Source organism: Nerophis ophidion, linkage group LG29 (assembly GCF_033978795.1).
Source record: "Nerophis ophidion isolate RoL-2023_Sa linkage group LG29, RoL_Noph_v1.0, whole genome shotgun sequence".
NCBI lineage: Eukaryota > Metazoa > Chordata > Actinopteri > Syngnathiformes > Syngnathidae > Nerophis > Nerophis ophidion.
In genome coordinates, this window is record NC_084639.1 from 3605076 (window position 1) to 3627555 (window position 22480).

The 22480-nt window shown below is 42.4% G+C and overlaps 1 protein-coding gene across 2 annotated transcripts in view; it reads right to left on the reverse strand.

Moving 5' to 3' along the window:
* The window catches only part of arhgef37 (Rho guanine nucleotide exchange factor (GEF) 37), a 77874-nt gene that overhangs the window by 36266 nt on the left and 19128 nt on the right, over window positions 1-22480 (reverse strand). For both annotated transcript variants that reach the window (XM_061892010.1, XM_061892009.1), the window contains exons 5-10: window positions 20795-21246; window positions 10999-11128; window positions 5695-5842; window positions 5420-5619; window positions 5210-5340; window positions 2815-2919 (exon numbers count right to left, since the gene is read on the reverse strand). In XM_061892010.1, the coding sequence (XP_061747994.1) occupies window positions 2815-2919; window positions 5210-5340; window positions 5420-5619; window positions 5695-5842; window positions 10999-11128; window positions 20795-21232 (1152 nt within the window). In that variant the 5' untranslated portion in view covers window positions 21233-21246. The remainder of the gene's footprint in view (window positions 1-2814; window positions 2920-5209; window positions 5341-5419; window positions 5620-5694; window positions 5843-10998; window positions 11129-20794; window positions 21247-22480) is intronic.

Genomic DNA, 22480 nt, shown 5'->3' on the forward strand with positions numbered 1-22480 from the left:
GGCGACCCTTTTCTGTAAGGGACGTGAAGGTATCCACCTATTCGGAATTATGACAACAGGACATCTGCTGATTGGAGTAAGTGTTGCTCTGGTTTGTCGACAAATTGGAAGTTGCTGGCAGTCTTCAAAGTACCCCAAAGCTGCCACAAATGATTGGAGGAAGCGGGAAGAACTGTGGATTACATCGGACTGTCTACCCCGCAGGTTTGAGCACCAGTCATAGACAATTTTAGAGTGAAAAGACAATTTAATTTTCACTCGCATACAAATCATTTTAACTTGGATTGTTTCCCTGGCTTCGAGACTCTCCCGAAGATCACTGCAGCCAAGACACAACAAACTCCCTTTTTTGTCTCTCATGGACACACACCTGTTGTTGTGAACTTTGGACTAGCGACGGCAAATACATCAAGGCCGGGTAACAGAGAGAGACACACACACACACACACACACACACAAAAAAAATATACGCCACACATACACCCCCCCCCCCCGTCCCCCTAATCCAACGCCCTTGACGCAAATCCCGTAGGGGTGATGAATGGATGGTCAGCGCCTGAGAGCTGCGACCTGCCACCATGATCTTGAACTACCTTCCCTCTGTTGCTAGATATCTCGAGATGTATGTTGTAATATGTATATGTTCTTTGCTATGGAGGTTTTTTCTCACTCTGAACTGGGCCCCCTTAGGAGCCCAGTCTAGATTGTATTTTTTTACTCATCCTTCCCCAGCGTTGACCTTTTTCCATCTTTTACGGGGCGCCTTACGGCGACCCATCAGCGTTCTTGTTCTGTAACCCTGTACACTGTTTGTCTAATCTTGAACAGGTTTTTGCTGAAAACAAAGTATCGTTGTACTTGTTGCAATGACTATAAAGACCTACCTACCTACCTACATCACATGTACTAAGATAAGACCTTCTGGAGGAAAGTTCTGTGGTCAGATGAAACAAAAATGGAGCTGTTTGGCCACAATACCCAGCGATATGTTTGGAAGAGAAAAGGTGAGGCCTTTAATTCCAGGAAAACCAGGCCTACCGTTAAGCATGGTGGTGGTAGTATTATGCTCTGGGCCTGTTTTGCTGCCAATGGAACTGGTGCTTTACAGAGAGTAAATGGGACAATGAAAAAGGAGGATTACCTCCAAATTCTTCAGGACAAGGTAAAATCATCAGCCCGGAGGTTGGGTCTTGGGCGCAGTTGGGTGTTCCAACAAGACAATGACCCCAAACACACGTCAAAGTTGGTAAAGGAATGGCTAAATCAGGCTAGAATGAAGGTTTTAGGATTGCCTTCACAAAGTCCTGACTTAAAAGTGTGGACATTGCTGAAGAAACAAGTCCATGTCGGAAAACCAACACATTTAGCTGAACATTACCAATTATGTCAAGAGGAGTGGCCAACAATTCAAGCAGAAGCTTGTGGATGGCTACCAAAAGTGCCTTATTGCAGTGAAACTTGCAAAGGGACATGTAAGCAAATATTAACATTACTGTATGTTTACTTTTGACCCAGCACATTTATTCACATTTTCAGTAGACCCAGACCCGGTATATGACGTCCCCTGCTCACCAATTGAATATCTCCCTAATTCTGAGGTGTCAAGGTTGGCAAGTAAGCATATACCATAATAATATTGTACCATGAGATTTTGACACTGTTACATCCTTACAGTGCATACTTGCCAACACTCCCGGATTTTCCGGGAGACTCCCGAAATTCAGCGCCTCTCCCAAAAACCTCCCCGGACCAATTTCCTCCCGAAAATCTCCCGAAATTCAGACGGAGCTGGAGGCCACGCACCCCCCAGCTGCACGCGGACCTAAATGAGGTGTCGACAGCCTGTTTTCACATCCGCTTTCCCACAATATAAATAGCGTGTCAGCCCAATGACGTTATAACTGTAGAATGATCATAGGCGAGTTCTTGGTTTCTTATGTGGGTTTATTGTTAAGCAGTTTCATTAACGTCCTCCCAGCGCGGTAACAACACACAACAACAGCAGTCATGTTTTCGTCTACCGTAAAGCAGTTTGTCTGCCGTAAACAGCAATGTTGTGACACTCTTAAACAGGACAATACTGCCATCTACTGTACATGCACCACAACACCTCCAGGCAACTTCAACCCTTTACTAATACCGTCCTCCATTCAAATCCCATCTCCCCGGATTGTAAATAACCTAATGTAAATAATCGGATGTATTTCTAATGTATATACTTGCTCTTATGCTATCTGAACTCACTATTTTTTTTGCTCGCTGTACATATCCTACTAAGTCACACCTACACTGTTTCAATGTCCATTTCTCTGTTGATGCAATTGTTGATGACTGAAGTACTGATGATATCAACCAAAGCTCCTCATTCCACCCCACGGATTGTAAATAACGTGAATAATTCAATGTATATACTATGATGATTAACTTGTGTGATGACTGTTTTATGCTGATAGTATATATTTGTACCAAGAATTGATTAACGTGGACTCCGACTTTAACAAGTTGAAAAACGTATTCGAATGTTACCATTTAGTGGTCAATTGTACGGAATATGTACTGAAATGTGCAATCTACTAATAAAAGTTTCAATCAATCATGCATTTGTGAGGATAGCATTTACAGCTTTTAGAGAGTGCAGTGCACAACTGCGCACACAACAGCTGTAAATATACTCCTCCCCTCTTAACCACGCCCCCCCGCTCCACCCCCGACCACGCAAATCGGAGGTCTCAAGGTTGGCAAGTATGCTACAGTGTACTATTTGAAGTGTACCGACGGAAGTACTCCATTAGAGAGGCAGCCATAGTCGTCTACCTGAAGGTGGTGGAGGTACAGCTCCACGTTGTCCAGCAGCTGCAAGATGCCGTGCTCCAGGATGTAGAAGAAGCATTCAAGGGCATCAAACTCCTCGTCCACCAGCTACACGCACAAACACACACACAATATAAATATTATGTTGCATAAGTGTCAGACATCATTAAAGTTGCAGCTAACGATTGTTTTTCTATCGATTAATGTATATATTATTTTTTCGATTAATTGATTAATCTATATCCGGTTTGGTAACCGCAGGATTAGGTCTCTGCTTTTTGCAGATGATGTGGTCCTGATGGCTTCATCTGACCGGGATCTTCAGCTCTCGCTGGATAGGTTCGCAGCCGAGTGTGAAGCGACCGGAATGAGAATCAGCACCTCCAAGTCCGAGTCCATGGTTCTCGCCCGGAAAAGGGTGGAGTGCCATCTCCGGGTTGGGGAGGAGACCCTGCCCCAAGTGGAGGAGTTCAAGTACCTAGGAGTCTTGTTCACGAGTGAGGGAAGAGTGGATCGTGAGATCAACAGGCGGATCGGTGCGGCGTCTTCAGTAATGCGGACGTTGTACCGGTCCGTTGTGGTGAAGAAGGAGCTGAGCCGGAAGGCAAAGCTCTCAATTTACCGGTCGATCTACGTTCCCATCCTCACCTATGGTCATGAGCTTTGGGTCATGAGCGAAAGGATAAGATCACGGGTACAAGCGGCCGAAATGAGTTTCCTCCGCCGTGTGGCGGGTCTCTCCCTTAGAGATAGGGTGAGAAGCTCTGCCATCCGGGAGGAACTCAAAGTAAAGCCGCTGCTCCTTCACATCGAGAGGAGTCAGATGAGGTGGTTCGGGCATCTGGTCAGGATGCCACCCGAACGCCTCCCTAGGGAGGTGTTTAGGGCACGTCCAACCGGTAGGAGGCCACGGGGAAGACCCAGGACACGTTGGGAAGACTATGTCTCCCGGCTGGCCTGGGAACGCCTCGGGATCCCCCGGGAAGAGCTAGACGAAGTGGCTGGGGAGAGGGAAGTCTGGGTTTCCCTGCTTAGGCTGTTGCCCCCGCGACCCGACCTCGGATAAGCGGAAGATGATGGATGGATGATTAATCTATAGATTAATTATTAATTATTATTCTGCAATACTATAAGCATTTCAAAAGTATTGCTTATTTTGCTTTAAAATGTGCAAAAATAAAGATAAACATCCAATACAAAAAAGTGCAAAATGAAATATTCTGTAACAACAGTGTAAACATTTCAACAAAAGTAAAAGTATGGCTTATTTGCTAAAATGTGAAAAAATAAAGATAAATATCCAGCACAAAAAAGAGCCAATCTAAATATTCTGGAGCATTGTAAACATTAAGTATTGCTTTTAAAATGTGCAAAATAAACATCTAGTCCAACACAGTTCACAATAACCAGTTCTACTCATTCCAGTGAGTGACTAACAGTTGTAATGAAGAAAGGTATGCATGTCTACATGCTCTGGGGTGAGCCTGGTTCTTTTCTTCTTTACAATATTCCCAGCAGCTGAAAATAGGCGCTCAGAAGGGGTTGATGTGGCTGGAAATGAGAGGTAAGACGGAGCCAGCATTGCCAGATTTGGAAACTTTGCCTGATGTTCTTTCCACCATTTTAATGGGTTTTCATCCTCAGAAATGGGGGATTCTCCAAAATGAGACACTAACTCGTTTCTGACCATTTCAGCATCATTACTGTCATTGTTGTCTTCCTCATTGTTGCTGAGTTCATCTGAATCTGAGCCAAGAAGTGTGTCTAGTAACTACACACATTACCTTGTTAAATTGGCTTAATAACACAACAATGATAATATGATTAAAGTGAAAATTAATTGTTTGTTTGTACATATTATATGTAACTGTTAATTTTGTAAAAAGTATTTGCACAACTAATTAACGTTAACGTTAAAGAGGAGCGCGTCTTTGTAAACACTGAACAGGCACGCCAAACGCGCGCCGCTCAGAGCGAAACGGTGCTTTAGTTTATGAATTTACAACGCAGATACAAATGACACATTCATGTTTTTGTGTAATGATGACAACGTACACTCACGCGGACGATTGACGGTGATGGCAACAACGCTGTCGGGTGTTTTCTTTTCAAATGTTCGTTCACAGCCGTTGTGCTGCTATGATAGGCCATTTCCGCTCGACACAGTGCGCATACAACAACATTATTAGGCTGTTTATTGAAATACTCCCACACTTTCGACGACTTTTGGCGTGCTTTTTTCCTCTCGCTCGCATCATCTGCTTTGCGCTCCGCCATGACGGCAGTGTGACGTAAATATGCGACGCGTCGACGCGCAAAAACGGTGTCGACGTATATATGTCATCGATGACGTCGACGCGTCGTTGCAGCCTTAGACGTTACTTTTATGTAACGTTACCTTGGGAACCATCCCAGTCTCGTGCTTGAGGAACTGTCCGATCCTGGCTGTTTTCTTGGCGATGCTGTGGGAGTTCAAGCGGTTGATCTTGTCCATGATGCTCAGCGTCTCCGTCTTCTTGTACTTGTCGGCTGCAGATTGCGAGGCGCGGGGAAAAGTGCGTGTCAAAACTTTCGAGCGCTCAGATCGGCTTAGGGGTGCGTTTCTCACCGACTTCCCGGAAGCGCTTGTACTCGTTGATGCGACAGTTGAGAGCGACGGAGGTGTGAGCCGTCCGCTCCAGGAGCTCGTATGCCGGGTGACGCGTGTCCGTGTGCTTCTGGATGGTCTGCAGGAGAAGAGGGTAGCGGGCGATGCGCTGCACCGGCATCACCAGGAAGAAACTCAAGGAGGTGGCGTTCACTTCGGGCCTGCACAAACCCAAAAGACATGCGTTGAGGCGAGGTCAGGAACACGTGCGGCCCGCGACGGAGCTGAAAACCTACGCAGACATCTTGATGACTTTGACGATCTCGTCCCACAGCGCCTCCTTCTGCTTGTAGGAGTTCTCCAACACGGTGACGCGGTTGTAGTTGGTCAGGTACTCCTTGTAGGCCGCCTCTATTTCCGAGGACAGGCTGAGGAAGGCGCTACCTGTGAGGACAGAGATCAACACAATGCATTTTTCAAAACCAATCAATCAATCAATCAATGTTTACTTATATAGCCCTAAATCACTAGTGTCTCAAAGGGCTGCACAAACCACTACGACATCCTCGGTAGGCCCACATAAGGGCAAGGAAAACTCACACCCAGTGGGACATCGGTGACAATAATGACTATGAGAACATGATACTGTGATACTGATGATACTGATGACTATGAGAACATATGAGAACATGATACTGTGAAAGATCAATCCATAATGGATCCAACACAGTCGCGAGAGTCCAGTCCAAAGCGGATCCAACACAGCAGCGAGAGTCCCGTTCACAGCAGAGCCAGCAGGAAACCATCCCAAGCGGAGGCTGATCAGCAGTGCAGAGATGTCCCCAGCCGATACACAGGCGAGCAGTACATGGCCACTGGATCGGACCGGACTCCCTCCACAAAGGAGAGTGGGACATAGAAGAAAAAGAAAAGAAACGGCAGATCAACTGGTCTAAAAAGGGAGTCTATTTAAAGGCTAGAGTATACAAATGAGTTTTAAGGTGAGACTTAAATGCTTCTACTGAGGTGGCATCTCGAACTGTTACCGGGAGGGCATTCCAGAGTACTGGAGCCCGAAATGAAAAAGCTCTACAGCCCGCAGACTTTTTTTGGGCTTTGGGGATCACTAATAAGCCGGAGTCCTTTGAACGCAGATTTCTTGCCGGGACATATGGTACAATACAATCGGCAAGATAGGATGGAGCTAGACCGTGTAGTATTTTATACGTAAGTAGTAAAACCTTAAAGTCACATCTTAAGTGCACAGGAAGCCAGTGCAGGTGAGCCAGTATAGGTATATATGTATGTATATATGTATATAAAGGTATATACAGTACAGGCGTAATGTGATCAAACTTTCTTGTTCTTGTCAAAAGTCTAGCAGCCGCATTTTGTACCAACTGTAATCTTTTAATGCTAGACATGGGGAGACCCGAAAATAATACGTTACAGTAGTCGAGGCGAGACGTAACAAACGCATGGATAATGATCTCAGCGTCTTTAGTGGACAGAATGGAGCGAATTTTAGCGATATTACGGAGATGAAAGAAGGCTGTTTTAGTAACAAAAAACTAAAACATTGACTTTGCTTCTGTAAATGACGCACAGTGAACCTTGAAGGCTTGTTTCTAATGAAGCTGCAACCTTCTTCTTGGTATGATGTGCACTCAAAATTAGAGCTACAGTTGTGGTCAAAAATTGTAAAGAACATAATGTCATGGCGGTCTTGAGTTTCCGATCATTTCTACTACTCTTATTTCTTTGTGATAGAGGGATTGGAGCACATACTTGTTGGTCACAAAAAACATTCATGAAGTTTGGTTCTTTTATGAATTTATTATGAGTCTACTGAAAATGTGAGCAAATGTGCTGGGTCAGAAGTATACAAACAGCAATGTTAATATTTGCTTACATTTCTCTTGGCAAGTTTCACTGCAATAAGGTGCTTTTGGTAGCCATCCTTAAGTTTCAGGTTTAATTTTTGACCACTTCTGTGTAGATCCACTATGGAGTGGACTCTCACACTATTAACTAGATCCACTATGGACTGGACTTTCACTGTTATGTTAGATCCACTATGGACTGGACTCTCACAATATTATGTTAGATCCACTATGGACTGGACTCTCACACTTTTAGCTAGATCCACTATGGACTGGACTCTCACTATTATGTTAGATCCACTATGGACTGGACTCTCACTATTATGTTAGATCCACTATTGACTGGACTCTCACAATATTATGTTAGATCCACTATGGACTGGACTCTCACGTTTATGTTGGATCCACTATGGACTGGACTCTCACAATATTATGTGAGATCCACTATGGACTGGACTCTCACAATATTATGTGAGATCCACTATGGACTGGACTCTCACACTTTTAGCTAGATCCACTATGGACTGGACTCTCCCACTATTATGTTAGATCCACTACGGACTAGACTCTCACAATATTATGTTAGATCCACTATGGACTTGACTCTCACACTATTATGTTAGAGCCACCATGGACTGGACTCTCAGACTATTATGTTAGATCCACTATGGACTGGATTCTCACTATTATGTTAGATCCACTATGGTCTGAACTCTCACAATATTATGTTAGATCCACTATGGACCGGATTCTCACTATTATGTTGGACCCACTATGGACCGGACTCTCACTGTTATGTTAGATCCACTATGGACTGGACTCTCACAATATTATGTTAGATCCACTATTGACTGGACTCTCACAATATTATGTTAGATCCACTATGGACTGGACTCTCACGTTTATGTTAGATCCACTATGGACTGGATTCTCACTATTATGTTAGATCCACTATGGACTGGACTCTCACAATATTATGTTAGATCCACTATGGACTGGACTCTCACACTTTTAGCTAGATCCACTATGGACTGGACTCTCCCACTATTATGTTAGATCCACTACGGACTAGGCTCTCACAATATTATGTTAGATCCACTATGGACTTGACTCTCACACTATTATGTTAGATCCACTATGGACTGGACTCTCAGACTATTATGTTAGTTCCACCATGGACTGGACTCTCAGACTATTATGTTAGATCCACTATGGACTGGATTCTCACTATTATGTTAGATCCACTATGGACTGAACTCTCACAATATTATGTTAGATCCACTATGGACCGGATTCTCACTATTATGTTGGATCCACTATGGACCGGACTCTCACTGTTATGTTAGATCCACTATGGACTGGACTCTCACAATATTATGTTAGATCCACAATGGACTGGACTCTCAGACTATTATGTTAGATCCACTATGGACTGGATTCTCACTATTATGTTGGATCCACTATGTACTGGACTCTCACTATTATGTTAGATCCACTAAGGACTGGACTTTCACAATATTATGTTAAATCACTATGGACTGGATTCTGGGCTTCACGGTGGCAGAGGGGTTAGTGCGTCTGCCTCACAATACAAAGGTCCTGCAGTCCTGGGTTCAAATCCAGGCTCGGGATCTTTCTGTGTGGAGTTTGCATGTTCTCCCCGTGAATGCGTGGGTTCCCTCCGGGTACTCCGGCTTCCTCCCACTTCCAAAGACATGCACCTGGGGATAAGTTGATTGGCAACACTAAATTGGCCCTAGTGTGTGAATGTGAGTGTGAATGTTGTCTGTCTATCTGTGTTGGCCCTGCGATGAGGTGGCGACTTGTCCAGGGTGTACCCCGCCTTCCGCCCAATTGTAGCTGAGATAGGCACCAGCGCCCCCCGCGACCCCGAAAGGGAATAAGCGGTAGAAAATGGATGGATGGATGGATGGACTGGATTCTCACTATTATGTTAGATCCACTATGGACTGAACTCTCACAATATTATGTTAGATCCACTATGGACCGGATTCTCACTATTATGTTGGATCCACTATGGACCGGACTCTCACTGTTATGTTAGATCCACTATGGACTGGACTCTCACAATATTATGTTAGATCCACAATGGACTGGACTCTCAGACTATTATGTTAGATCCACTATGGACTGGATTCTCACTATTATGTTAGATCCACTATGTACTGGACTCTCACTATTATGTTAGATCCACTGTGGACTGGACTCTCACTATTATGTTAGACCCACTATGGACTGGACTCTCAGACTATTATGTTAGATCCACTATGGACTGGATTCTCACTATTATGTTAGATCCACTATGGACTGGATTCTCACTATTATGTTAGATCCACTATGGACTGGACTCTCACACTATTATGTTAGATCCACTATGGACTGGACTCTCACTATTATGTTAGATCCACTATGGACTGGACTCTCACTATTATGTTAGATCCACTATGGACTGGACTCTCACTATTATGTTAGACCCACTATGGACTGGACTCTCAGACTATTATGTTAGATCCACTATGGACTGGATTCTCACTATTATGTTAGATCCACTATGGACTGGATTCTCACTATTATGTTAGATCCACTATGGACTGGACTCTCACTATTATGTTAGACCCACTATGGACTGGACTCTCACTATTATGTTAGATCCACTATGGACTGGACTCTCACAATTTTATGTTAGATCCACTATGGACTGGACTCTCACTTTTATGTTCGATCCACTATGGACTCACATTGTGGGTTCTTCTGAGGATGTTGTAGTCGTAATGATTTGTGCAGTCCTTTGAGACATTTGTGATTTGGGGCTATATAAATAAACATTGATTGATTGATTGATGGACTGGACTCTCACATGATTATATTATATCCACTATGGACTGGACTCTCACTATTATGTTAGACCCACTATGGACTGGACTCTCCATTGGGTTGTTTTTTTACTTGCCCTGATGTGGGAGCTGAGCCTAGGATGTCGTTGTGGCTTGTGCAGCCCTTTGAGACACGCGTGATTTAGGGCTATATAAGTAAAGTTTGATTGATTGGTTGAAGTTAAGTATCCCACATTTCTCTTTTCTAGCGTCAATTTGTAAAGCAGAAATGATCATCTACATCAACTATATGATGGCTGGACAGGACAGATTAGCAAAAAAATTAAATTAAATTAAATTAAAAAATTGTTTTAATTGATTTCTAACTAATTGTTAGAAATAAGAATCGCGATTCATCTGTAAATTGATTTTTTTGTTTATATAAATAAATTAAACAATACAGTGATAATATTGTTATACTTCTAGTCACAGTAATCCTGATTTAAAATGTTCATATTATAAAATTCTATTCGGTCACTGGATTCTAGTTTTATGATTTGAATTGATCATCAAAAAAATGAAAATGAATAAAAGATTAAAGTGCAAAAACAAGTGTTGCTTTCTTTAAATATGTTTTATATTTTATTTTTTATTCCCACAGGCCAGTCTGCGGTCCAACCGATCATTTTGTTTTACAATTCGCATTCATGAAAGGAAAATTCAACGACCAAAACATCAATTGGCTTTTAGCCAGTTATCATTCTCAAAATCTCACTGACTGAGAGATTTTGGCTTCCTGTCTTCGAGCGAAGGCCTGGACCGTCCTTCCTAGAGCGAATTGTGAACGTGCGGTTTAAAAGGGAGAGGAAAGATGTTTGCTCACAAAGTGCCTCCAGGAAGAGTGGATCTCCGGGCTGCATCTGCCTCTGATCCAGCAGGCTGAGGAGGCGACTCGACACGGCGATCACGTCCTCGATATAGAGGAACATGCTGTCCAAGTTGGCGAGCGGAGGCTGGGACGAACAAGCAAACACAGAGAGAGAGAGAGAGGGGGGACTCAATTAGGTGTTTGCAAGTCAGAAATGTGACCTTTGCCTAGTGCAGGGGTTGGCAACCCAAAATGTAGAAAAAGCCATATTGGACCAAAAATACTAAAAAAAATAATCTGTCTTGAGCTGCAAAAAATTAAGTGTTATAATGAAGGCAACACATGATGTAAGTGTCTATTAGCTTTTGCTGTAGTCTGGAACAACATGGCACACAAACTATGAGAAATGCAGCCAATATTACATACAAATAATGTGTCACGAGACATGCAAATAGAAATTAATCAACCAACTCAAACCGACTTAAACAAGTTGAAAAACTTATTGGGGTGTTACCATTTAGTGGTCAATTGTACGGAATATGTACTGTACTGTGCAATCTACTAATAAAAGTTTGAAATGGCACAATCGACCCTGAGTTTATTAATTTTTTAAATCGCGAAAATCAGGGTTTAACAGCGACTGGACGACCAAGATTCCCAGGTCAAGTCATCTCCAATGGTAAGCTCTCAAACACCCTCCTTTTAAAAACAGGAGTACGGCAATGCTGTCGACGGTCACCCCTCCTCTTCCTTATCTCCATCGACTGGACAATGAACATTTTAGTGGATGGCCAAAGGACAGGATTACAGTGGAACCCTTCTGAACCACTGAAAGACCTTGATTTTGCTGCCAACCTGGCTCTGATCTCAGAAATGACTATATTGTGATATTCGAGTATACGTTCTCACGCAGTTCCTTTTAGCTGCTGGAAATACACTGCATGCGTTTCCCACTCTCTTGTCTCTCCTTCTCAGAGACATAAAACAAGCGCACCTTCTTACATATGTCACATGTGCAACGTCACAGGCTCCTGGGGAGCAGAGAGGTATCAACATGGTAACGTTAGCTGTGATGCTAACGGTGCGGTGCGGGTGGTAATACGAGAGGGAGAAAGTGCAAATCTGGTAACAAATGGAGGAAGAATTAATTCCCAAGAATAACAGCTGGGGGCCCATCATCTGGCAGTGGTCTGGCTTCAAGCGGGAAGATGTTGAACAGACAACCCTAATATGGCAAGTATGCGGCAAAAGCGTTGCTAATTTGTAGCATCATTTGAAAAGTCACCTGCTAGAAAATGAAGAGTGCTTGAAACTCCGCATGTCAACATCTCCGTTCGATGTCACACCAACAAAATTCCAAAGCAACTATTTCCAGATAAACACAGTTTGAAACAAATAGTCAACAACAGAAGGAAATAATGTCTGCAGGAACCTACCACATAGTGAAGGATATACACTATTAGATTTCCTATTATGCAGCTCATTTTTATTTGACACTTATTGAAATATCTTGTGTGACATCATGCACAAAATTGCACTTTATTTGTTTAAAACTATTGTAGTGGCGTTCTGTACAAAAAGTGCACTTTAATTTAGTGTTGTTTTGATATGTCATCTTAGTGACATCATGCACAAAAGTACACTTTATTTGTTTAAAACTATTGTAGTGGCGTTCTGTACAAAAAGTGCACTTTAATTTAGTGTTGTTTTGATTCGTCATCTTAGTGACATCATGCACAAAAGTGCACTCATAACTTGTTTTAAAATGTCTCTGACAATCTTGCACTTTCTGTTTTGAAATGACATGAATGTTTGTGCCACTGCTTAATAAATACACTTTTTTCTAAATTGACTTACCGGATTTTTCGGAGTATAAGTCGCTCGGGAGTATAAGTTGCACCTTCCGAAAACGCATAATAAAGAAGGAAGAAAACATATATAAGACGCACTGGAGTATAAGTCGCACTGGAGTAATTTTTGGGGGGAAATTTATTTGATAAAATCCAACACCAAGAATAGAAATTTGAAAGGAAATTTAAAATAAATAAAGAATGGTGAACAACATGCTGAATAAGTGTATGTTTTATGAGGCATAAATAACTAACTGAGAAGGTGCCTGGTATGTTAACGTAACATATTATGTAAGAGTCATTCAAATAACTATAAGATATAGAACATGCTATACCTTTACCAAACAATATGTCACTCCTAATCGCTAAATCCGATGAAATCTTATACGTTTAGTCTCTTACGTGAATGAGCTAAATAATATCATTTGATATTTTACGGTAATGTGTTAATAATTTCACACATAAGTCGCTCCTGAGTATAAGTCGCATCCCCAGCCAAACTATGAAAAAAACTGACTTATAGTCCGAAAAATCCGGTAGTTGTGATTTCCCTCTCTGCATGAAAGTTTAAAAGTAGCATATATTAAAGCAGTATGAAGAAGAATGTTTGAATGTAGACACATAGAATCATCATACTGCTGTGATTATGTGCATCAAGTGTTCATTCAAGGCTAAGGCAAAATATGGAGATATATATTGTGTATCGTGACGTGGCCTAAAAATATTGAGAAATTAAAAAAAGGCCGTATCGCCCAGCCCTACATGCACATACATAAGATGATGTAATCTTGGGGCGGTTTAGCTCGGTTGGTAGAGTGGCCGTGCCAACAACTTGAGGGTTGCAGGTTCAATTCCCGCTTCCGCCATCCTAGTCACTGCCGTTGTGTCCTTGGGCAAGACACTTTACCCACCTGCTCCCGGTGCCACCCACACTGGTTTGAATGTAACTTAGATATTGGGTTTCACTATGTAAAGCGCTTTGAGTCACTAGAGAAAAAGCGCTATATAAATATAATTCACTTCACTTCACATCCCCCACCACCACAAAGACTGACATGAAATGTTGTGTGTTTCAGTGTAAGAGGCCAGCCAGTGTGGTTGTGCAAGAGTATGTTGGGAAAACCCACTCCTCTAACACCGTAAGACAGAGGTTCTCAACCTTTTTTTAGTGATGTACCCCCTGTGAACATTTTTTTTTAATTCAGAGCAAAGCTTTTTTGGTTGAAAAAAAAGAGATAAAGAAGTAAAATACAGCAATATGTCATAAATTTCTGATTTTTTAATTGTATAACAGAGCAAAATATTGCTCATTTGTAGTGGTCTTTCTTGAATTATTTGGAAAAAAAGATATAAAAATAACTAAAATCTTGTTGAAAAATAAACAAGCGATCCAATCATAAATAAAGATTTCTACACATAGAAGTAATCATCAACTTAAAGTACCCACTTTGAGGATTGTAATAGAGATCCATCTGGATTCATCAACTTCATTCTAAACATTTCTACACAAAAAAAGAAATCTTTAACATCAATATTTATGGAACATGTCCACAAAAAAATCTATCTGTCAACACTGTCAAAACATTGTTGCATTTCTTTCCACAGTTTATGAACTTACATTCATATTTTGTTAAAGTTATAAAGGATTTTTGAATTGTTGCTTTTTTTAGAATATTTTGGAAAAATCTCACGTACCCCTTGGCATACCTTCAAGTACCCCCATTTGTGAACCACTGCCGTAAGAGATCGAGTTGACAACCTGGGCTTTTAGCTCCATTCTGAGGACCCAGGTTCGAGTCCAAACGGAAGCTGGGTCTGCACCAGGCAGGTTACATCAGTATGAAAAAATGTGAATGCACAGCAGTAGGCCTAATGCCTATTTACTAATGAGGCCCTGAACAATCTGCACTGTGCCCTGATAACAAGCCCACAACTTGTCTCACAATGCTGCACAATGTTGCACAATGATACACAAAGGCGCCATTATTCCACGTCCGTCACATTTCTCTGCCACAGCCCTCCTACACTCTGCTGCTCTTTTCCATCCACACTCTATTCTTTCCCAAACATAATTATCCATCTTCCCTTCATTTTCTCTAATCGTAACATCACATTATTAAAATACTGCATGTTATTACGACTGTCCCGCCCTTAGACTTAGTGCGCCGCTTATGGGACTCTCAGTCCTGCCGTTCCTCATTTTTATTTTCTCCTCACATGCTCACCCGACGTCTCCGCTGCGCATTCATCTTTTGCGCTCTCATCCGCCGATCGCTCCTTCCAGCCAATAAAGCCTAATTCCATTCCGTTTTAATGATGCCTCGTTTCATTACTGGGGCCATAATAAACGATCATCCCGCGGGAATAAGCAAATCTACTGGTGTGATGACAGTAAATTGTGTAAAGTAGCAACTCATAAAGATGTCTTGTTAGCACTTTGTGATATAATTTAAATATAAACTCAGGGGTATTTGAGATTTCAAATACAAACACGCACATATATAGACACTTATACATATATACAGATATTTACACACATGATATACACACACATATGCAGTTGCGATCAAAAGTTTACATACACTTGTAAAGAACAAAATGTCATGGCTGTCTTGATGTCTCTAACATCACATGGACAAAGATAAGACCTTCTGGAGGAAAGTTGTGTGGTCAGATGAAACAAAAATGGAGCTGTTTGGCCCCAGTAACCAGCTATATGTTTGAAGGAGAAAAGGTTAGGCCTTTAATACCATGAACACCATGCCCACAGTCAAGCATGGTGGTGGTAGTATTATGCTCTGGGCCTGTTTTGCTGCCAATAAAACTGGTGCTTTAAATTACAATGATAAATGATAAATGGGTTGGGCTTCACGGTGGCAGAGGGGTTAGTGCGTCCGCCTCACAATACGAAGGTCCTGCAGTCCTGGGTTCAAATCCAGGCTCGGGATCTTTCTGTGTGGAGTTTGCATGTTCTCCCCGTGAATGCGTGGGTTCCCTCCGGGTACTCCGGCTTCCTCCCACTTCCAAAGACATGCACCTGGGGATAGGTTGATTGGCAACACTAAATTGGCCCTAGTGTGTGAATGTTGTCTGTCTATCTGTGTTGGCCCTGCGATGAGGTGGCGACTTGTCCAGGGTGTACCCCGCCTTCCGCCCGATTGTAGCTGAGATAGGCGCCAGCGCCCCCCGCGACCCCGAAAGGGAATAAGCGGTAGAAAATGGATGGATGGATGGGTTGTACTTGTATAGCGCTTTTCTACCTTCAAGGTACTCAAAGCGCTTTGACACTACTTCCACATTTACCCATTCACACACACATTCACACACTGATGGAGGGAGCTGCCATGCAAGGCGCCAACCAGCACCCATCAGGAGCAAGGGTGAAGTGTCTTGCTCGTGACGAGGTTGGTACTAGGTGGGATTTGAACCAGGGACCCTCGGGTTGCGCACGGCCACTTTTCCACTGCGCCACGCCGTCCCACCAGTTGAAAAAGGAGGATTACCTCCAAATTCTTCAGGACAAGCTAAATTCATCAGCCTGGAGGTTGGGTCTTGGGCGCAGTTGGGTGTTCAGACAGGACAATGACCCCAAACACACCTCAAAAGTGGTAAAGGAATGGCTAAATCAGGCTAGAATTAAGATTTTGGAATGGCCTTCCCAAAGTCCTGACTTAAACATGTGGACAATGCTGAAGAAACAAGTCCATGTCAGAAAACCAACACATTTAGCTGAACTGCACCAATTTTGTCAAGAGGCGTGGTCAAATATTCAAGCAGAAGCTTGTGGACGGCTACCAAAAGTGCCTTATTGCAGCGAAATTGCCAAGGGACTTGTAAAACATCTATTGTCATCACTTTCATAATGATTGTGAACGATAGGCAAAAATTCCAAAGAAAGTGCAGTTCCCTTTTACCTTGGTTAGGCTCTGAACCAATTAACAGCACAAAATTATGTGTTTTATTATCTAATACAGTGGTTCTCAAATGGGGGTACGCGTACCCCTGGGGGTACTTGAAGGTATGCCAAGGGGTACATGAGATTTTAAAAATATATTCTAAAATTAGCAACATTTCAAAAATCATTTTTAAATACATCTATTGAATAATACTTCAACAAAATATGAATGTAAGTTCATAAACTGTGAAAAGAAATGCAACAATGCAATATTGAGAGTTGACAGCTAGATTTTTTTGTGGACATGTTCCATAAATATTGATGTTAAAGATTTCTTTTTTTGTGAAGAACTGTTTATAATGAAGTTGATGAATCCAGATGGATCTCAATTACAATCCCCAAAGAGGGCACTTTAAGTTGATAATTACTTCTATGTGTAGAAATCTTTATTTATGATTGAATCACTTGTTTATTTTTCAACAAGATTTTAGTTATTTTGAGATCTTTTTTTCCCAAATAGTTCAAGAAAGACCACTACAAATGAGCAATATTTTGCACTGTTATACAATTTAATAAATCAGAAACTGATGACATAAGTCCAGGGTGTACCCCGCCTTCCGCCCGATTGTAGCTGAGATGCCAGCGCCCCCTGCGAGCCCAAAAGGGAATAAGCGGTAGGAAATGGATGGATGGATGATGACATAGTGCTGTATTTTACTTCTTTATCTCTTTTTTTCAACCAAAAATGCTTTGCCCTGATTAGGGGGTACTTAAATTAAAAAAAATGTTCACAGGGGGTACATCACTGAAAAAAGGTTGAGAACCACTGATCTAATAAACACCAGTTGGCATTGCTCAGGGCCAAATAAGTCAATTTTATATCTGATGTATTAAAAGAATATAACATTTGTATTAAGGAGTCTTTGCTGCAAATTAACCAAATAAATAACCGTGCGAATCACAACTGAGCTCTTGCATTCATACGATGGTGTAGGCTTGGCATCTACTGTACATACAGTAGGGCTGGACGATTATGGAAAAAAATTCTAGACATGATTATTTTCATTGATATTGTAATACTGATTATCCATCCATCCATTTCTACCGCTTATTTCCTTTTGGAGTCACGGGGGGCGCTGGCGCCTATCTCAGCTACAATCGGGCGGAAGGCGGTGTACACCCTCGACAAGTCGCCACCTATATTTACACAAATATCGTATGAATGCAAGAGCTCAGTTGTGATTCGCACGGTTATTTATTTGGTTAATTTGCAGCAAAGACGCCTTAATACAAATTTTATATTCTTTTAATACATCAGATATAAAATTGACTTATTTGGCCCTGAGCAATGCCAACTGGTGTTTATTAGATCAGTGGTTCTCAACCTTTTTTCAGTGATGTACCCCCTGTGAACATTTTTTTAATGTAAATACCCCCTAATATGGGCAAAGCATTTTTGGTTGAAAAAAAGAGATAAAGAAGTAAAATACAGCACTATGTCATCATCCATCCATCCATTTTCTACCGCTTATTCCCTTTTGGAGTCATGGGGGGCGCTGGCGCCTATCTCAGCTACAATCGGGCGGAAGGCGGTGTACACCCTCGACAAGTCGCCACCTATATTTACACAAATATTTATTCATTTGAAAACATAAGTATTTATGGTACCAAAAAAGCTCAATTTTAAATATCGTAAAAAACCTGGATATAAATGAGAAACAAATAAACCACAACGAGTAAAATAATAATAGTAATAACTAGGTGTGTAACGGTACACAAAAATGTCAGTTCGGTACGTACCTCGGTTTAGAGGTCACGGGTCGGTTCATTTTCGGTACAGTAAGAAAACAACAAAATATAAATTTTTTGGTTATTTATTTACCAAAATTGCAAACAATGGCTTTATCCTTTTTACATTGGGATCACTATAATAATTAAACGTTGACTGGGAGGTGTTTATTATAATTTGGGGAGAGTCCACTGCTCACCTGCTAAACACCTATCTGCTCGACGCTGAAGAGCTGACAACATGCGCTCTGAATATGCACTGCTGATTTGTTGTTACCGCTATAGATGTAACCAATCAGATGGTTGTGTGGGTGGGGCAATGCTGGGTGCTGTGTAGGAGACAGAGACAGAGGCAGAACGGAGTGGAGCAGCTTGTTAAGACTTTAGCTTATGTTCGTGTGGAAACTTGTTCGGTACACCTCCGAACCGCACCGGAACTCCCGTTCCGAAACGGTTCAATACAAATACACGTACCGTTACACCCCTAGTAATAACAATACATTTAAACAACAATAGCAATATATAAAAACAAAATCCAGTGTTTTCGTTTTGTTTTTCATTCAGTATATACCTTTTTCACCTATTTCACCACCATAGAGCGTATCCTTTTTGTGTACGATAAAATGTTTATTAATCAAAGACAAAAGTCCTCACATTTATTGTGCAATACATTTACTGTATTTTAGGTCAGAGCATAATCATTTTGCAAATGTATCAAAAAGTGTTTCAAGTGCATTAAGCCCGTGTAAGATACTTTTTGGAAACCATTTTGTTAGTGCAGTCGGACAGAATGTGGCGCACTGCGCTATTATTGTGAAAGGGGGAGGTGTGCTGTGCTGTGCTGTTGTTCTCGGCTCGACGAGTAAAGAGGCAACTAAATTGAGGCTTTTGAAAAAAAGAATAGAAAACACCTCTCAAATTATGACCACTGTTTGTACATTGTTACACGGATGATGTCGTTCACAACAACACAAGCAGAAGATATGTGCTGTGGGTGTATGGAATGTTCTTGCCAGCTTTAGCTTTGTGGTTTAGTCTTTTTTTGATTGATTGAAACTTTTATTAGTAGATTGCACAGTACAGAACATATTCCATACAATTGACCACTAAATGGTAACACCCCAATAAGTTTTTCAACTTGTTTAAGTCTGGGTCCACGTTAATCAATTCATGGTAGTGTTAGTTTCAAATGACCGTCTCGACATTGTTTTAGTTCAGCACTAGTCGGTTGTGTGTTTAGGGAATGAATAAGAGCTACTGAACACATTTTATTCCCCAAAATATTTTCCTGTCCTAGTGGTTAGAGTGTCCGCCCTGAGATCGGTAGGCCGTGAATTCAAACCCCGGTGTGAGTCATAACAAAGACTATACAAATCGGACCCATTACCTCCCTGCTTGGCACTCAGCGTGAAGGGTTGGAATTAGGGGTTAAATCAACAAAAATGATTCTCAGGCACGGGCCCCGCTGCTGCTCACTGCTCTCCTCATCTCATCTCCCAGGGGGTGTTCAAGGGTGATGGATCAAATGCAGAGAATAATTTCGCCACACCTAGTGTATGTGTGACAATCATGGGTACTTTAACTTGAACAATGACAACATTTCACTCACATTTATGTCAATTTCCTGATATTCTGCTTTTAACATCGGATTATGTTTTGTTGGCTAATTATGTGACTTTGTCCGCGGTTGCGTGAATGCGAAAAACATATGCCTTACTTATGTGTTGAGTTTAGTGATTGATTCGGTATGCTCGCTACCATGGTGAGTTCTCAAACTTCCCAAACTTTTAGTAAACGTTCTCTTTTTTTCCAGTCATTTTCACCGCCACAAGCTCCGGAATTAGCATGAACATTGTGCAGTCGATGAATAATTTTATTTTTCTTCTGATTATTAGATTTTTATAATAGGTAGGAGCAATAGGAGGGACGGCGTGGCGCAGTGGGAGAGTGGCCGTGCGCAACCCGAGGGTCCCTGGTTCAAATCCCACCTAGTACCAACCTCGTCACGTCCGTTGTGTCCTGAGCAAGACACTTCACCCTTGCTCCTGATGGGTGCTGGTTGGCGCCTTGCATGGCAGCTCCCTCCATCAGTGTGTGAATGTGTGTGTGAATGGGTAAATGTGGAAGTAGTGTCAAAGCGCTTTGAGTACCTTGAAGGTAGAAAAGCGCAATACAAGTACAACCCATTTATCATTTATCATTACCGAAATCGAAATCAAAATGGGATTCATTGCCCAGCCCTGACATACAGCAGTAGATGATGTCTCGCTATATTCACCTGTAGTTTCTGCAGGTTGCTCCTGATTGTGACAGTGCTGATCTGAAGCAGACGCAGGTAGTTCCTCTCGGAGTGCACCAGCTCCTGGATGGCCATCAGCTGCCTCTGGGCCGCTCTCTCTCTGGCCGCTTCCTCTTCCTCCGCCTTCCTTTCAGCCTCCTCCGCTGACACCCCCTCCTCGGACACAGAACGCTCCTCTAAAAAACTCTCTCGGGAGGACAGGTCCACATCGGAGCGGTCGACCTCGTCCGTGGCCTCCCCATCCACTCCGAATGGATCGTCCTCCGCGCTTTCGTCCTTCTCTTCCAGGAGATTTCCTCCCTGGGTGTCGCTGGCGGTGATGTTCTCGACTGCTCCCAGGGGAGACCGCGTTGAGGAGACAATGTTATGAATAGTCCGGGGAAAGGGGACGGGTTGAGGCATCCTGGGCACCTCCATGATGAACACCAGCGCTGTCAAAAAACAGAATAGATATGAAAAACTTAATTTCCAATGAACATGACACACAAACTACTGATGTGTATTTCCGGTCTTGTCATACTCGTCCAGACAGAAGGACGTCACAGCAGTCAAAAGAGACGTAGGAGAAGCTATACTGAACCAGAAGTTGTTTTATTACAAGCGAGTGTCATTATACAGGACTGCAGTTCCCGGGAGGAGGTCAGGTCAAGAAAATGAGGCACTCCTAACTTGGAGAAGCCAAACCATCAGTTTTATATTCCTCCTTCCACTCTGCGTGTGTGTGTGTGTGTGTGTGTGTGTGTGTGTGTGTGTGTGTGTGCGCACATCCTGACCATAAAAGGAGATATTCGTGTAAGTGATTCTATTAGTGATTCCCAGAACCCAAAAAAAGTCTGCGGGCTACAGAGCATTTTCTATAGATATTAAAAAAAGGCCATATCGCCCAGCCCCACTTAATCAATCAATCAATCAATCAATGTTTACTTATATAGCCCTAAATCACTAGTGTCTCAAAGGGCTGCACAAACCACCACGACATCCTCGGTAGGCCCACATAAGGGCAAGGAAAACTCACACCCAGTGGGACATCGGTGACAATGATGACTATGAGAACCTTAGAGAGGAGGAAAGCAATGGATGTCGAGCAGGTCTAACATGATACTGTGAAAGTTCAATCCACAATGGATACAACACAGTCGCGAGAGTCCAGTCCAAACACAGCAGCGAGAGTCCCGTTCACAGCGGAGCCAGCAGGAAACCATCCCAAGGGTAGCGGACCAGCAGCGCAGAGATGTCCCCAGCCGATACACAGAGGGACATAGAAGAAAAAGAAAAGAAACGGCAGATCAACTGGTCTAAAAAGGGAGTCTATTTAAAGGCTAGAGTATACAAATGAGTTTTAAGGTGAGACTTAAATGCTTCTACTGAGGTGGCATCGCGAACTGTTACCGGGAGGGCATTCCAGAGTACTGGAGCCTGAACGGAAAATGCTCTATAGCCCGCAGACTTTTTTTGGGCTTTGGGAATCACTTAAACATTTCATAAAGTCAAGAACAAATAAGGCAACGAGAGAAGTATCCAACACTTCTCTTTTCTTAAGTAAATCTGTAGAGCAGATATGATCATCTACATCAGTGGTTCCCAAAGTGGGCGGTGGAAAGATCTGGGGGGGGGCGGTGAGGAAGAAGGGGGCGGTAGGGGGGCGGCAGTCCGAAGTCGAAGTCA